Here is an 18,358-nt window from a genome sequence, read left to right on the forward strand (position 1 = left end):
AGTCATCGGTGAGGCAGGAAGAGTTGGGTTCTGGAGTCGGCGGAGAAGAGTTGTGGGAAGAAGCCAAGGAGCTCGGGTCCGAGGCGAGAAGGACGGTGGTCGGCGACGACGTTGCGGTGTGGGATCGCTCATCGCGGGACCCAAGCCAGCTAGCCATTCTCCTCCCCCAGGGCATCAACAATTCCCCCTTTACCCCGCGCTGAGATAGTGCAACAAGGGGGCCCCGTTCCCACCCCACCCCAAACGTCGTGCCAACGAAACCCCCCAAGGAGCACGGAGTTGGGGCACAGCCACGCGGCCACATCTGCGGCTCGTCCGCCAACGTGTCACGAGGACGCGGGTAGGACCCCCCCGGTCTCGCGGGCCTGGCCGCTCCTTCAGGTCACGCGCACATATTGGCCTACAGGCCCGTCTGCCCCCTTGTCTATGAGGGTGGCTTCTTTCCTTTGCTTTTGAGTAAATGTGTGTTGGCACCGTCTGTAAAGTAGAACTGTATAAGTGTTGCCGTGTGTGCGCGTAGTCGGTAGTAACTCTGCGTCGTCATTGCTTTTGTTTGGGTTGATATATGTGCATTTTGACTGTGACTGTATACGTGTGCTTTCCGTGTGCCGGGAAATAAATGTGCTTTGTGTGAACTGTTTTTCCCGTTTCGCTTCATCTTTTCTTTATTGACCCTCCATCCTGCTTCATGTAAAGGGTTCGTAGTGGGCTTAATACGCCCGGTAATTCATCGGAACCGTCGAGGCCGACGATAACACCGCTCGGTTATCACTGTAGCACGGAACGGACCGCTTAAGCGGTTCGTGTCCGGAGTCGGCCTGTGGCGTGGTACGATCGCCCGGTCGACCATCCGCGCAGGTACTTAGGTTGATCGAATTTGGCGAACAACCCTATCCTGCGCGGGTGGGCAATTGGCACGGTCGTGGTGGGGTTAAACCCCCACCCGTGACTCGCTCCCGGCGTTGTTCCGAGAGGGTCACGACTGAATTGTCCGTCTGGTGGGCGACGCAGTCGTGATTCGAGTGATGCGGCCGTTCGCACGCCGGCGGGCGCGAATTCGCAACAATACATACACACACACACACACACACACACACACACACACACACACACACACACACACACGCCCAAAATTATTCATACCTTCAAGCTGGAGTGGTGGAATTTTCACTTCACCCAAGGACATCGAGTTGGCATGTACAAATCCACATACATTTTGGCTCAACATTATTAGCATAACAATAGAAATGTTAAGATTTCTGTTTATGCCTGTCCAAAATTATTCATACCCCATACCAAGTCTCAGAATTGAGGCCAATGTTTGTGATAATGCACATGCTTTTGATATTCCTAAGATTCCTTATAATGTTATACAATTATTCCAAGATGTGTGCATTCAATCTGAATGCATTACAAATGTGGTCTATTGAATGTACAGTGAGGAATGTTAGAGAAAACACTCTGCTTTTAGACTATAAATTAAGGGGAGCTGATGCAATCATTCTCAGGTCATTGTCAGCATGGCGAAGAAGAAAGAAGTCAGTGAGGACCTTCGGTTGTGCATTGTGAATGCTCACAAGGAGGGGAAAGGCTACAAAGCTATTTTGAAGCAGTTCCAAGTGCCAGTTGCCACCATACAAAGCATAATTAGGAAGTACAAGGAGTTCCACACTGTAAAAAAAACATTGAAGGACGTGGTCGGAAGCCAAAGGTGTCACCTCGTCTGGCGAGAGGCCAACAACAATCCACGGATCACGATTAAGGCTCTCCTGAACAACCTTGGTGAGTCTGGGACCAAGATATCAAAGCAGACACTCCAGCGGACGTTGAACAAGGGGGGGGGGGGGGTCTCCATGGACGCCGACCAAGAAAGACTCCACTCCTCCATCCCAGGTACAGAAAGGCTTGTCTCGCCTTTTCAAAAGCTCACCTGGACAAAGATCCAAGCTCTTGGTCCTCAATTCTGTGGTCGGATGAGACGAAAATGGAGCTTTTCAGGCACAGAGATGTTGCTTTCGTTTGGCGAAAGAAAGGTGAAGCATACAACCCTAAAAAAACAGTCATGACCGTCAAGCATGGAGGCGGGAGCATAATGCTTTGGGGATGTTCGTCAAAGTGGATGGCATCATGAAAAAGGAGCAGTACATAAAGATCCTGATGTAGACGTTCTGGAGTGGCCAAGCCAAAGTCCAGACCTCAAACCAATCGAGAATTTGTGGCAGGAGCTCAAGACCGGAGTGATGGCAAGGAAACCTTCCAACCTCAAAGACCTGGAGACCTTCGCGAAGGAGGAGTGGGCCAAAAACCGTTTGGAGGCTGTAATCACAAACAGAGGCTTTTCCATTGATTACTGAATGTGACTTTGAACTGATCTAAAGGCCCAGTCACACCTTGACGTTTTAGCCAGCTTATGCCGATTTTTGGAAAATTTGTCTAAAACGCTGGTACACGTTGAATACGTTATGGGTAAGTTTTGATAACATTGAGAGCACGCTGAAAAACACTGCCATACGTCGCTGTACGCTGGCTTTAAACGTTGTACTTTACTTTTCGGTTGTCCTCAAATTTTCCATGCTTGAAATTTTAAGACTTATGCCGGCGTATGACTCACATGTTCTGCATAATGCTGGCCATAAGTTGTAGGCACGTCACGCGATCGTTGACACACGTCGACACACGTTACTTGTAAGTTACTCATAAGTCGAAACACGTCGAGGTAATGTTTAGCGTACCCGAAACTTATTTCTAACCTATGAGTAACGTGTTGTACTCACGTTACGCGATCGGTGACACACATCGACACACGTTACTTGTAAGTTACTCATGAGTCGAAACACGTCGAGGTAATGTTTAGCGTCAGTGTTCCAGACTTCCTGGTTTTATTTTATTTTTATTTTTTTCTTCCTTCCTTCGGTATGATGGTGATTTTGACACTTCGATTTCTCCTGCGGTTATAATATAATATAATTAATAGGCTTCAGCTCAACGATTTAAATCATAACCGAACTGTACACTGAACACTGTCATACCGAAGAAAAAAAAACCGGGAGTCTGGAACACTGACGTTAACCATTACCTTGACGTGTTTCGACTTATGAGTAACAAGTAACGTGTGTCGATGTGTGTCAACGATCGCATATCGTGCGTACAACTTATTCCCATCGCATGCAGAGCGTGCGTCATACGGCAAGTACGTCGTAAAATTTTCAACACGTTTAAAATTACAAGACGTACTCCATTTAATACGACGTATGATAGCGTAATTTAGCGTTCTATTCACGCATACCAAACTTACCCATACCGTATTCGACGTGCGCCAGCGTTTGACGCATTTTTCAGAGGTCGGCATACGCTGGCAAGATCGCCAAAATGTGACGGCGATGTTGACACTTCCATTTCTGCAGCGGTTATGATTTGAATCATTGTGCGGCAGCCTTTCCATAACCTACGCCACATCATCGTCGGCGATGCGTGTAGCGCGCTATGCCTAAGTTTGACTATCGTTGGGCATAGGTTGTGAAGGCCGACAACAGGTTCAGCATTCGTTGGTATAAGTTATCCATAACACAACGAAACGTTCTGTGTCCGTTTCTAATACGTTATGCATAAGACCAAGTCGTTATGAATACGTCCGAATCTTTAAAAAAAACATCAAAAGTTCAACGTAGGCCAGCGTTTTACATACATTTTAATATGTTGCCATTGGTGGCTAAAACATCAAGGTGTGACTGGGCCTTAAGCAAGGTTATGAATAATTCTGGACATGACATTTTTTTGTAAATCTATCAATAAAATAAATACCCCTGAAACAATGTATTTCTTGAAATGTCTCTTGCAGTGATTCTTTCAGCTGTTTGCCACATTCTTATGTAACTTAAGCCAGAAGAAACTCATTCCTCAAACAACATGATTCAAAATACTCCAAATTTGGTTAGGGTATGAATAATTTTGGGCTTAACTGTATGTATATATATATATATTTACATACATATGTTCCCGGAATACAGCCAAAACGGTACACGATAGCGCAAAAATTTTAGTGCCACCTTACTCACCATTCTCCTGCGATGTGCAGTATCAAGTTTTGTTCAAATCGGGCAATGAAAAAACTTATTTAAAAAAAATCAATTCCTGATTCAGTCAAGTACTCTTCAGGAGAATTTGATCAAGGCAAACAACCTCAGCTGTATAGTTCGCTGGAGCTATCCTATTTTTTTTTCATCAACCGCTGTCACAACGGGAACCAAACGGGTTCATGGGTCATTGTCCTTACTGTAATTCGCGGACCGGTGTTTGTTTTTGTCACGCTACTCTTCCTACAGTTCTGGGCCGATTACATCCAGACTTTCTACATCGGATCAGCATGACCACAATTTATGTATTGGGGTGTTTTTATTTTGCCGGTGGTCTTGGGGGAGGGTTAGATGGGGCATGCAAATTTTCTATGTAAATGTGTGTTGTGTAGTGCCACCTCCAGGTGGGGGAGGGTATTACAAGTCTCCACCATTTACAGTGCAGTGAGGTGATTTGAATTATAAGCAGTTGGTATGTTTTTGCGTCATGCACAGAACCCAGATTATTATTTTTTTGGAGTGATTGAGGCAATCAGTTACCTCCACACTGCCCAAATTAAGGTGCGTGTCAAGAACATTGTGCATGCTTGGAACAAGATTGTCCTGAGGGTGGACACATTGCTAGTCACTTATAATTAATGGAAATGTACATTAATATCACCTCATGCCCTTGAGGTTCAATATTGTTCACCTCCATTGAGGTTAAGGGATGTGTGTGTGTGCGTGCGTGCGTGCAAGCAATTATGCAAAGTGCTGTGAGTGTCACCCAATAGTTGAACGATGTTTCGATGCTCAAATTCAGCCATAAGTGCAGCTTCTCGGTGGAAGCTGGCTTGCATGTCTGCTGAGGCTTCCTCCTTTAACATCTTCACTGCTACCATGGTGTCCGTCTCTCCGGGCAACAACCCTGGGGCTCTAGGAGTGACAACAAGAGGATGGTCAAGATTCACAACTATAGGGAATGTTTCACTGTTTGGAGCTTTGTGATCAGTTTACATGATGAGTTGTTCACTGACGATTTAGGTATTTGTTCATTGCATCGCCTCTTTCGTTCACTGGTTTTCGGCAAGTTAATCCAGTCTGCAAGCTTACCTTTTTAGGTCATGGGTTGGTGTGAGTGGATAAAGTGCCAAAGATGCAATGCAGGAATCAGGACAGAGATGTTGACATACAATTAATATCTTTTTCACAGCTTCAGGCAGGCAAAAAACTGTGCAAGAGGTTGCACATGTCAGTAATTTATGATTTTGTGAGACTAATAAATGGTTGGGAAAGATATAATCTGCGTATTACTAATGCAAACGGTGGTTGTGGGGGAGGTTGTATTTCTTTAACAGGATTTAAGGCTCGTGGTGGAACTGCCACACACGCATGTCACACATATGGACATCCAGACAAATGCATGAGATGCGACACAAGACTGTTGTACGCAGTGTGACGACTCATTTTCATAAATGACAAGGTGATCCAATGAAAAAAGTCAAGAATTCACAAGGTTTCAGAAAAGCGATGATAATAGAAAACCAAGACACTAAGGTGAACAACGAATCACCAAGATCTTGTGAAAAAGCGAAGGAGTTGTCACACTGGTTGTACGAGACAAACGCTTACAGCCACTGAGCTTGGGAGCAGTGACATCAAAATAAGGCAATGCTTTTCTCACTGCACTCAGCAGGGCATTTCCTACTCCACATCAATGCCAAACCATGGGGATTGGTCATGCTCTATCCTTTTAAAGGCCAAAAGTCCAGGAAGCAGCAAGTACCATTTTTTAAGTGTGAATTTGGTATGACTTGGACAGAGTTTGAACCATCTGACTCAGAGCAGAGACTCTAACCTTTATACCCCCAAGTCTGGTGTAAAGGAAATTGAAGAGATATGTGAGAAGAAAATAAGGTAAAGTGTGTAAAAATATAAGTAAAAAAATAATAAGGTAAAATAAGTGTGGGAAGAGTAAATAAAACAGAAGTAGGACATCTACTGGACATGGAAAGGGGAGGAAGGGGACATTATTCGGTGGTGGACATTTAAGATCCCACGGTAACTCTCAAAAAGAGGAAGCCATTGTGTGTCAGTACCCTGGCCAAAATACTTGCATGTGCTCGGCTGTATAATTCACATTACCTACAATCAGTAGGAATTCTGGACCAAATGGACGTTACCTGTGCCTTAATTAATTACTGTGATTGCTTTGAATACATAATAAATTACAAAGAATATAAGAAACTGTCAGTTGGCTATTGACTTGAAATCTTGAAAAAGCATCAAGATTGGGTGGTCAAAAAGTGTTTCACAGGTATGAGAAAAAAAGGAAACAAAGAATGAAGAATAGCAGGCACATTTGGCTTTCAGACAAGAGTTATGAGAAATATTTGGTGAGCAAGGACAAGGATTGAAATTTGTTCATGGTGGTGAGATCTCCACAGGGCATTACCATGCTCCTTTACCCCCAAAGGGGAAGTGTACAATGGTCACATGTATTATGACAAGTTTATATAAATAAATAACAATCCTGGAGAACAGTGTTTCTGAAAAACTTGCTTCATCACATGAGCCAGATAAAACATGGTTTACATGAAACTTGTGGAGAGTCCTCAAAAGCTAACGGACACTATGAATGCAATGGTGCTGAAACCACGTTTAAACTGGCAAAGATAAAAGGAAGCAAAAGTGGAGGACAAGTGAAGACAGACAGAACCACAAGGAAGAAAGGCCAGCAAAGATAAAACAATGTAGTTCACATTTTTAGATTAAAAAAAAAAAGATCAAAAAAGCAGAGATAAAAAAAGTAGTTCGAAAAAAGATTTTTTAAAATGTAGCCCTAAAGAAAGATTTTTAAAATGTCGTTCACAACTCAGACTGATGCATGACATTATTGTGAGATGAGTTGCTGAAGACTCATAAAGGCTGACAAGTTGGTAATCTGAAGAACTCTAGCCCTGCCAAAGTAAAGGTGATTAAAAAAAAAGTTTGCATGGGCAGAGCCATAGATGCTGTTTCTTTTGTTTTTCGGGGGGTAAAGCAAGCCTGTGTGCCAAACCATGTCCAAAATACGAGGACAATCTGGCTAACTTCATAAGCCTTCTTTGCTCTCATTGAGATCGTCCACAAATTGATGTCAGTGGAAGCCAAAAGGGTAGGCAACAGGATAGCTCCCCAGTGGCATACCCAACCCTGAGACATCTAGTTGTGGATTGAAACTTGACAATAAATTGCCCTTATGCATCAGAAAATAATGCTGCATTGTGTAGCATACAATTTTCAGATGGAATGTTAACCTTCCCTTCGATGTTTAAAAAAACATTTTTTACAAGAGCGCACATTTGGGCCAAGAAAAGGACACCAAATATATCCCTGCTTATATAAGAGTCTGAAATGTGGAAGTGACTACATCATGAGTTAAATGGGATGTGTAAGTCTATTAAATTCTTTTTTTTTAAGTTAGCTTAAAAAGAAGGCAAGTTATAAGTAAAATGGATTTGATATGCCCTGAACATACAGGATGGGACAGTTAATTATGGTTTTTCCATTCAAACAGGAATGTTTTGAGGTAAATAATTCAATGATATAAATAATGAATGGGAGGTAGATTCATGAATAAATTAGAGTTGCTTGAATCTTATATTTGTCGAGATCCAGGTGATTGTCGTCGCAGTAGAGGAGCCACTTGATGGAAACTATAATTCAAAATAGTTCAATCATGACTAAAGAACTGGTGTAAGCATCAAAACAAATGAAAAAGCGGTTGGATCATGTCACCGCTGAAGTGTGGAAAACCATTTGCTTTCACATTCAACTTCTTGGCATTATAAAGAGATTCTTTGGTGGAGGAGCGGTTCCTGATGAATGGAGACACAGTTGTATCATCCTCATTCCAAAGAAGGACGATCTTGGTTACTGTGGCCTCCGTTCAAGGCCCACAGCTGCCAAGATATATAATCACATTCTCTTAAACAGAATCCGACCACAGACAGAGGCAATTCCTCCAAAAAACCAGAATGGTTTAGCCAAAGTTTCTTTTTTTTCTGTATGTCATCAGCATAAAGAAAATGATTCTTTGTGCTGATGGCATGCCGCCATCAATTATTGTGGGTAGCAATGCCTTCTGTGAAAATTCTGAAACAGTTGTTCTGTTTGCTGATAGTGAAACTGGTGAATTTGACATTTGAGCTGGTATGCTAGAAAGTGACACACATCCCATATGTGTTTATAACTGTGTTAGACTATGTAATAAGAACTGTCACAGATGATGATGACAAAACATTGGGATTTACAATCATCCCCTGTCGAAGTCGAAGACATTCCAAAAAGGCAAGCGATATTGACTTTCCCAATGACGACGCCCTGCTTTCCAATACAATTCACCATGCTCAACAGCTCCTCTACTGTCGGATCAGCCTCAAACTCGGTTGATCACCATCTCGATGTTTTAAAGATAAAGTACATGCCTTGAACATTGATAATCCTCACATTCTAAGCAACATTGAACACAAACTCTATCAGAAAGATAATTTTTTTTAAATATCTGTCGAAAGATTCCAGGAGGTGAAAAAGGACATGAAACCAAGAATGAAAATCTTGGGCATCCTGAAACTCTTTGGAGAAGATATGGATGTCAAGTTTATCTGAAGAACTCCAAAGAAGATTTTTCAGTGCAGTTGTAGGATCGGTTTTAATTTATTGCGCTGAAACAAGGATGATCACTTAAAGCATGCAGACATTGTTGCATGGATGTAACACACCTTTTATGCAACCTACTCGTTTCCTGATCGCAACACATCATCCTGAGAGAATATGAAAAGGAAATGCCTAAGATATCAAAAACCATTTGTTTGAGGTTGGCAAACTTCATGCAGGTCATCCTTGCCAAGATTCAGGGATATTGAAAGACCTGGTTCCCTGTAAACCAAATTATGGTTCTAGATCTTCTCTCTTGTATGCAGCACAAGGCTGCTAGGCTGCATTATTGCTTAAGGGATACGGCTGTGCCACTGATGCAATGCCCCCAGTAAGTTAGGAAAGGAATTTGGAATTTGTTCAGGATGCCATCGATGGCTCACACATTGATGAATCACCCTGCCTGTGAAACACTGGGATGACAGTTTATAGCTGGGTCAGGATTCAAATCCAGGCTCGACAGCTTAGAAGTGAGTGAGCCACCCCGTCAGCCCACATGGTCATAGAAAGCTTGGGAGAACTAAAATGAACTGTCTTCAGATACTATCATTTGACTTCAGGATTTTTACCAAACAAGAGAAAGTTATGTGCAACAGCCATCACTGAAAGAGTAATGCGAATAATTTATGTAACCCATCATGGGACAACTCAATTGATAGAGATAAATAGGTCCATGAGATGTCAAACATTCTCCAGTGATGGAATGCAGCTCATGAAGAAAGGTTAAAAAAAAAAAAAAAAAAAAAACCAGATCGAAGCTCAGAGAGCTGACGTTGACACATCGATGGAGCAGAGAAAATTGGCAAACAAGGAACAATGGAGAAATTTGGAAGAAATAAATACACAACAGCATAAGTAAGAAGATAAAGGCAGGACAACAAAAAAATTAGTTAATTTATTTGTTCACTTGCCATTTCTATCTTTCCTTACTTATACTGATTATAATTTAGAGTGAAGAGTGTGACTGTGTTGATGGAAGATATATTTTTCTGAGTAAAAGTGCAATCTAGCAAGTGGAAAGGCTTACAATGGAGATTGAAAAGTATTGTCTGGGTATGAAAGCAAATCAAGGAGAAAGTTTCTGTTGTCACAAAATGACACCATGAAGGCCTCTTAAGCAGGCCTACTGCCAACACCCAACCAACCAACACCCAACCAACCAACTACCTTAGCTAATGGGGAATAACCTCCTTGATTTCAAAGCCACCTATTTCACGACCCTACAGGATACGTATCTCACCTTATGTCGAGGGAGGTTTTGGCATAATTGCCATGCTCGCCAAGTGCCGGTTGGTGAGAGTGAGGAACCGTGCAAATTAAACCCGCATCAGTTTGTGTAGAAAACAAACAAACAAGTGTTTAACCACTTGGCCAAGCAAAAGCAGCCAGCTCTACCTAATGGTTAACATCAACCATCAACCAGTTTAAGTTGAATCCCGAAAAGTGCTGGAAAGACGACCGAGTGAAGTACGACCCAACAGATACTATGTAACCACAATTAAAATTCCAACGGATAGCAACAACAATCAGATGACTGAAAAAAATCCTGCATCAGACGATGCAAGATTACCAATCCATAACAACTCATTCTATTTTAAACTTTAAACAGTTATTTATTAACAAAAATAAAAATAAATAACGTGGCTTAAAGTGAAACATAGGGGCAATACCCCTTGGTGCTCATCTGGTCGCAGCTGGATAAGATAAGTAGGGAACCACTGGCAGACATGGATGACCGACAAAATATGTCATGGAGGAGAAGGTAAATACCTATGGATTTTTTTTTTAATGCTGTGAACAAATTAGGTGCATCACGGGTGATGAAGGTTGTGGTCAAGTTTCATTGGAATTGTGTGTGTCGTTTCTGTTGTGGTCAAGAAAGCAAGTACCTATTTTGGGGGGCAACCCCCGTAAACACCCTTCGGGCCCGATTTTTTGAAATGCCATGAACAAAATTTGGTACATACATGGTGATGAACGTTGGTAAAGTTTCATCAGACTCGTATGTGTAGTTTCAGAGAAGAAATTGCAAGTATTTGTGGAAGGACGGACTGACAGACGACGCGTCATCCGATAAGCTCCCCGGAACTATGTTTCAGGTGAGCTATAAATGTGAATTGCAACCAAGAATTTAATAGGAATAATAATAATACCATTTCTTTCACACCATAAAGGCAAATAGGGCTGCCAAGGCAGTTATATTGGTAAGGTGTGCAGTCCAAGACAGGTCACCATTCCATTGCAGGTTACCCTGAATAGTTATTACCCCAGTACACTGGTACTTATTTTTCTGAGTTCAGAATGGTGACAGGTTGAGTGAACCCCACCTGGTGTTAATTCAACTGCCAATAGGGGCTCAAACTGAGAACCCTAAGTTCCTAAGCCAGTCACCTTCACCACTAAGTCAACACCAAGCTTTAGCCAGGAGTTTATGCAATATTAAATTTATCTCATAATGGTACAAGGCTCAACTAAAAGCTGATTTAACCTCAAACTATCCAGTGACCCCTTCCTTCTCCATTGGGAAATGAAAATATTTACTGATTTGCTCTTTGGGCCTCAGCTTGGACCTCTCTCTTCTTTTCTTTTCTTTTTACAGGTACCTGATGCTTATATTTTCAAAATATCTTCTCACATCTCCTACGGAACACCTAAAATCTTTAATGTTTGCTTACCCTCAAAAGGCTTTGCTGGTTTACTTGATATCAAAGCAGGAAGAATCATCTTGTGAGAGAACATGCATTGAATCCAGCAAGGCAGATGTAAAAATTGAACTGTGCAGGGTGGGTACTGACCTTGCTTGAAAGACTCTACCAAAAGCTCCTTCCCCGATGTCGCGCACATACTGGATATTGTTTCGAGGATATTCCAGGCTGCGTAGCCTTGGGCTCAACAGGGTGCACAAGCGTTGGTACATGGGGTTTGGCGGAATGCGCTCAAGCAGCAGTAAACCGGGTGTATCGGTTGGCTCCACCGCAGGACAGCTGTCTCTGCATTAGGAAAAAGTAAACAGAATTATTCATCTGAAGAATTAGAGAGTAAAGATGCTGCATTGCATGATCAAAGATACGAGGTGAAAAACCGAGGAAAACCTGTCATGACAAGACATTTGCTCGAAACAAAAATATGAGAAAAATATTGCCAGCCACAGCTTTACGCAATGCAGAGAAGCTTAATTTAACCCGAGGACTACTGGACAACCTCAGGCTGCACAATATTATACCTGAGGAGTAAAGAAGGGCTGCAGATCAATAAATCAAAAAGATCAACAACGATGGGGGCACAAGTAAAATTTAGTGAACCAGCAAGCTTACAGAAAACAACTGCAAGGAATTACGGAAAGATTTTCAGTGTTGTTATCAGAGTACCAGTATTTAAACTGTCTCGATGTTGATGGTGATGAGAAACTAGAAAAAAAGGAGAGATAGCAGAGGAATTCTAATTCTCCTCCAGAACTGCTAATGGAGGCAGATTGAAGAGAAGCTAAGAAGAAGGATCTTTAGACCGAATACCAGGATATCACCAAAAAACAGCTTTTTGGTAAAAACTGATTGGTGAGAAAGAGGTTGAATCTTAGCAAATCCACATGTGACCAGGATTTGATTGCAAGTTTGCATTGCTGAATGAATGATTCATTTCTCCATTTGAATGGGTGCTGGGACACAGCGAAGAAGCTGATGGAATGTCCCATCTGCACACCCCCATCCCCCAATCCTCCCCTTGCTGCAGCGACCATAGAAATGCAGGGAATTTATAATGCACCCAGGGTGTCATCACAAGTCGGTGCTAGCAGGTGGTACAGCTGGTTTCATGCCCTCTGTTAAGGCGATCACACTCCACAAGGCGGCTGATCCTGTTGGCACTGCACCGGATGACAGGTTTTGTTGGATTAGACCTCTCCAAGAATAATAATGAAATAGCTCAAAGTTGGGCCGTGAGCAAATGGACCATCATACCGTCAGTGTGCAAACTGTATTGCCGAATAAATAACTGATGAAAAAAAATTTAGTAATCCTTGAACATTTGATTGAAGTGCAGTAAATGGAAGAAAGTAAAACCATAAACTAGCCTATGAGTATATTTTATTCCACTGCAGAGCAAACACCTCCTTCAAATCATGGCAAGGGCATCAAGTAGCTATGCTAAACAGCCCTTAACAAGTGTGGGTTGGCAAAAATTATGAATTGTGGGAGTTTAACCCACACCAGTCATTAGCCCATGCTCACGAAGTAAAGAGTGGGATAAAGCAATCGGTTCCGTATGTGTGAATGTGCCTGCAGTTTGTTATTCCCTTTTCTCTGGAAACGCTTGTCGGATTGACACGAACTTTTCACCATTGGTACGACTATTCATGCAGAATGCTTTAATAATTATGACGTCATAGATCATGTGGTGTGGCAGCTATGTTGGAAAAAAGGAGAAATGTTGGACCTCTGTATCTCTGAAACCGCTCCTTGCAAAAAATTGAAATTTGGCACCTGTCAAGTACTCCCCATTGTGAAATAAGTGATTTTTTAGGATGTCATAGGTGCCTTCGTTATGATGTCATACTTGCATACTTAGAATGCTATATCCAATCAGCATGAAATAAATTGGTCAACAGAAAAAAAAAAAATTATCGGTCACGTGGTTCGGCAGCCATATAAAAATAAAAAAAATTCAAAAATCTCTGAAACGGCTGAACACATCGAGGAGAAACTTTGAAGGTATGACCACCTATCCATCAGGAACTCCAAACTATAAAAAGTTCCTCACCTATGATGTCATAGGTCACATGGTTTGGCAGCCATATTGGATTTACCCTAAAACCTTTAAAAATCTTCTTCTCCAGAACAGCTGGACAGATTGAAGGAAAACTTCACACACGTTCCTCAAGCCTTGGGGATACCAGGGTATTCACGAATAATTGATGTTGCATGGTTTGGCAGCCATATTAGTAGAGGATAAATGGGGCTTCTGAGGCAGCCATTCAAATGAATGGGGAAAAGGGAAAAACTGTCTCAAGGTCCAAAAAGCCCAAAAGAGGAGACTGATTTCCTCCCCTCCCATACAAATGAATGGGAAAAACTCTCTGACTCAAGGCCCAAAAGCTCAAAATAGGAGACTGATTTTCTCCCTCTCCCAGACAAGCAAGTGTTAAATTGAGACTGACTCAAGCCCCAAAAGCCCAAAATAGGAGACCGATTTCCTCCCCCTTCCATACAAGCAAATGTTAAATTGAGACTTACTAATTAAAGCACTTCTTTCCTTTTATATTTTCATTCCACTCAAAGAGCAAACCAATGAATATTGTCCATGTTCTCCTTTTGGGAATAACTTAATTTTCCTATTACATTCATCACCATCGAGTATATTCACAAAGATTACTTTGGAACTTAGTTCTTGGTTTAAGTATTTTTGTTGAGCAGAAATGAAATGATAAACTTCTCTCAATGCTCTTGTTTGACCACCTCCTGAGCCACATGTCATTTTGAGATTGTAGTAAATTGTTTTTCCATTGTTCAATTGATAACCAAAGTTTTTAGTCCATTCAAGGATATTAATTTTTTTCTTTACATCCTCCAACTGATTTGTAATTAAATTTATCCGCTTATTTGTTTTATTTACTTTTACCCTGGTTATTTCTTCAATAAGACTGATTTGGTATTTCTCACATTCTTTATGTCTCCCATTTAAATACCAAGGCTGATTACATCTCCACTCTTTAGTTTGGTCATTGCTTGATTCTATCATTTATAAATCAGTAAAAAGACAGTGGTGGCCTGTTAAAATTCCCAACCCAATGTCTTGACACTTATACTTATAACCATAAGAGAGACTATTGATTCCATTCTCTAAAATATATATTTTATCATCAACAGCTCCTAATGCTTTCTTATTTATCTCTTCTGTATATAATTGATGTTTATAACTTCTTATTGTATTAATTTTTCTGCACTCTTCCTTCTTTAAGGTTAAACAGTTGTAATAATGTTTAAAGTTTATTGTTTCCTTGATTATATTTTTATTTATTCCCTTTAGCTTCTTATCACACATTTCAATGTTATTATTATCAATATATGTAAAAGCATAAGACTTTGATCTCAATCCTATAAATTCACTCATGACCTTCCCACCCAATTCGTCTTTAAAAACTTATCAATAACCTTTTTATTCTTTGATGAAAACAACACATCACCTGACTTATAATTGCTTGTATCATATATACTAGTGCATGCCCGTAGGTGCGTAGCCGTATGTGCAAAAAAAAAAAAAAAAAAAATTTCAAACCGCGTGCCAGAAACAACTGCACAGGCCGTTCCTTCGCTCTCACGTGCCCGTACCCGTTTCTTATGCACGGCGCCTTGCCTCGCGTCCAGTGTTGTCTGCCAAGCGAGCAGTTCGTTCTTCATCTGTTTCAGCTGCACGACGCCTTGCCTCACGTACAGTGTTGTCTGCCAAGTGAGCAGTTCGTTCTTCATCCGTTTCTTCTGCATGACGCCTTGCTTCGCGTCCAGTGTTGTCTGCCAAGCGAGCAGTTCGTTCTTCATCTGTTTCAGCTGCACGACGCCTTGCCTCACGTTCAGTGTTGTCTGCCAAGCGAGCAGTTCGTTCTTCATCCGTTTGAACTGCACGATGCCTTGCCTCACGTTCAGTGTTGTCTGCCAAGCGAGCAGTTCGTTCTTCATCCGTTTCAGCTGGACGACGCCTTGTCTTGCGTTCAGTGTTGTCTGCCAAGCGAGCAGTTCGTTCTTCATCCGTTTGAGCTGCACGACGCCTTGTCATGCGCGTTGCATCGCGTGTCAAGCAAGCAGCTCGTGCTTCGTCAGATTCCATTGCGAGTGTACGAGGTGCAGCTTCGTTCCTTCGCTGTCGTAAACGACGATTGGATTGGGGCATTGTGTTTAAGAAAATCGAGAAAGTACAGAAATCGAGAAAGAAAAAATACAGTAAGTCGATAAATCAAGAAAAAAAGTCGAGAAAGAATACAGTAATGGTCACTGACTGGATTGGGGTATTGGGTTTAAGAAAATCGAGAAAGTACAGAAATCGAGAAAGAAAGAATCGAGAAAGAATATAGTAATAGTCACTATCCGGAAGTGAAGTCCTCACTGTCCGGAAGTTCCAATATGGCAGTTACGATTATTCGCAATTTATTTTTAATGGCTAATTATTCAATTAGCGCCAACGTATTTTGCCTTTTCCCAATGTCATTGCAAGGAAAAACACAAAGAGAAGAGGAAAGAGGAGAAAAAAAACGTGCAAAAAATATTTTACTTCCTGCTTCGGAGCATATCAGCCAACTCTGATGTTACCCAAATTTATGCACCGTCTAATGTGAAAACGATCATAACTTGGGGCATTGTGTTTATCTATAAATGCGCATAACTAATCGAGAAATTATTAGAATACACGAAAAAAAAGTGCAAAAAAAAATTTACTTCCTGCTTCGGAGCATACCAGCTAACTCTGATGTTACCCAAATTTATACACCGTCTAATATGAAAATGATCATAACTTGGGGCATTGTGTTTATCTATAAATGCGCATAAGAAATCGAGAAATTATTAGAATACACGAAGTCATCACTCTCCGGAAGCCCGTACGTTGTAACCTGTAATGGGGAACGCGGCTGAGCTTCCCTTCCCCATCGGACACGCCCACACAACAACGTGTCTCGTCATTGGTTTGGTAAATAAATGGCCATAACTTGGGAGGCACTTGTCCGATTAATATCAAACCTTGAAAAGGCACATCCTCAGGGCCCCAGCAATATAGCTGGCAAGTTTCAATTAGATCGGACCAGTGGTTGTCGAGAAACAGCAGTCACAGACACACACACACACAGAGATTGCTGGAATTATATATATATATATATATATATATATATATATATATATATATATATATATATATATATATATATATATATATATATATATCATATCCTCATATACAACACTAGTCTTAATTTCTAATATAAAACTATCTGTTTCCATATATAACAACGACACATTATCCTTATACTTTGATTTTAAATTATTATAGTAATACATTAACGACTTTGACAAGTCCAGAATTGATGTTCCTATATAAATAGGTTTATCCATTTCAATACTCTGATTTTTCAAATGAATAGCACAAAAATTCTCTGAAAACACCTCCGCTCGTTCAAAACTTGGTCCATTAATTAACTTTGAAGCCTGTTTCCAAGATGTAGCAAGTCTTATGTTTTGTCGATTCCTAACATTTTCCATCGTCTTTCCAAATACAGCATTATTCATTAATTTATAAAAGTCCTTCTCAAAATCTGTTTTTGCTTCTGTTCTCCTTTTTGTATTAAAATCAATATAATTCTTTAACCAATGACTTTGTTTAAATTTCAAAATTTGATGAATTTATCTCACTCAACCCCAGCAGATAAATATTGTCTCAAGTTCCTTTGATGCAAAACATAACTTTCTTGATCATTTAATGTAGTAAGTAGTTTTTCTGGAGATTTACCTTTTTAATTAAATGACTGTTGGTAATCACTTAACCATTTTTATCAGGGGCATAAGGTAGGTATTTATGTTTGTGATGAAGTTCTTCTGGATATTTTAAATCTACCTCAAAATAATATCCAACTTCAGCTTCATCCAATTCTTTTAGAGAGGAGACGACAATGTCTTGTAAAACTTTTTCATAATGTTTTTCTTTAACCCATTTAAATTTTCCATAAGGTAAAGATTGAGACATAGCCGACCCATACAAGTTGTTAGCATCATAATACATCAGGTAAGAGTTGTCCTCATTCTTATCATAATCAGGAAAATATTTGTTATTTGCTTTCGCATATCTCTTGGAACATACTTGAACATTCCTCCTCTTTTTGCCTTCTCTATCATTAAAAGCATATTGATATCACTGATTAATTCCAAATTCTGTTTTGTCATTTTTAACATAGCACTCCAAGCCAAACCCGGGGCTGTGTAATATTGAACGGGGTCTAATCCATAAGAATTTTTATGACGACAGACTGTTATAAAAGTTTCAAACACATCAACCAATAACAATACATCAGTTTTAAGATACAAATCATGATATTCTCCAAGATTCTTTATATTAAACTTCTCCCAAACCTTTTTAGCTTGTGTATAATCTCTAACGGAAATATGAGTTTTATTCAACTTGCCATAGAAACTTTCCCTTGAAGGAAGTTGTTTCTTTAAACTTCTCAAATGAAACCATATACAGTCATGCGCCGCTTAACGACGTTCCGAGCAATGACGGGTCGCATATACAACGGATCTGCCAGCTCTGAAAAAAAAAATGAAAAAAAAAATGTAGCTGAAAAATTCCTATCGCCGAGTGATGTAGCCGACGTCGCGCTGCCAGTCGTATAAAAATAGCACATACAATAATGTACGCTGTACAGTACATAATACTTCATAGTGATAATAAACGACAGTGTGGCCCTGTTATAATGCGATCGTTGAGGTCCATAAAATGTCATCGCGAAAAAAGCAGGGTCGTGCTAAATCGGGATTCAAGGAAATCGGTTTTCAAACTGAACCAATGTTTGCACGTTTACCTTCTAGCAAGTAAATTACCTTTGAATTGAAGAATTCCGCGAATAAATTGTTGTT

At 40.6% G+C, this 18,358-nt stretch overlaps 2 protein-coding genes across 2 annotated transcripts in view; both read right to left on the bottom strand.

Moving 5' to 3' along the window:
• The window catches only part of SVEP1 (sushi, von Willebrand factor type A, EGF and pentraxin domain containing 1), a 124,371-nt gene that overhangs the window by 30,092 nt on the left and 75,921 nt on the right, over window positions 1-18,358 (bottom strand). The window lies entirely within an intron of this gene.
• Window positions 158-11,839, bottom strand: LOC147031527 (muscle, skeletal receptor tyrosine-protein kinase-like). Its single transcript, XM_085864491.1, has 3 exons — window positions 11,546-11,839; window positions 4,840-4,988; window positions 158-2,048 (listed from the first exon to the last, which is right to left on the bottom strand). The coding sequence occupies exons 1-3, from the start codon at window positions 11,665-11,667 to the stop codon at window positions 1,927-1,929; spliced, it is 393 nt and encodes a 130-aa protein (XP_085720617.1). The 5' UTR covers window positions 11,668-11,839; the 3' UTR covers window positions 158-1,926.

This window comes from Eptatretus burgeri, chromosome 2, assembly GCF_056783735.1.
Source record: "Eptatretus burgeri isolate ZD-2024b chromosome 2, Ebu_testis_v1, whole genome shotgun sequence".
In the NCBI taxonomy this organism is placed as follows: Eukaryota; Metazoa; Chordata; class Myxini; order Myxiniformes; family Myxinidae; genus Eptatretus; species Eptatretus burgeri.

Bases quoted from the DNA above. Each gene is read 5' to 3' on its own strand.
- LOC147031527 (XM_085864491.1), bottom strand. From the start codon at position 11,667: ATGTACCAACGCTTGTGCACCCTGTTGAGCCCAAGGCTACGCAGCCTG. The intron at 4,989-11,545 runs GTCAGTACCCAC...TGTCACTCCTAG, and splicing joins GGTAGAGTCTTTCAAGCAAG to AGCCCCAGGGTTGTTGCCCG. The intron at 2,049-4,839 runs GTGACACTCACA...CTGTTTTTTTAG, and splicing joins AAACATCGTTCAACTATTGG to GGTTGTATGCTTCACCTTTC.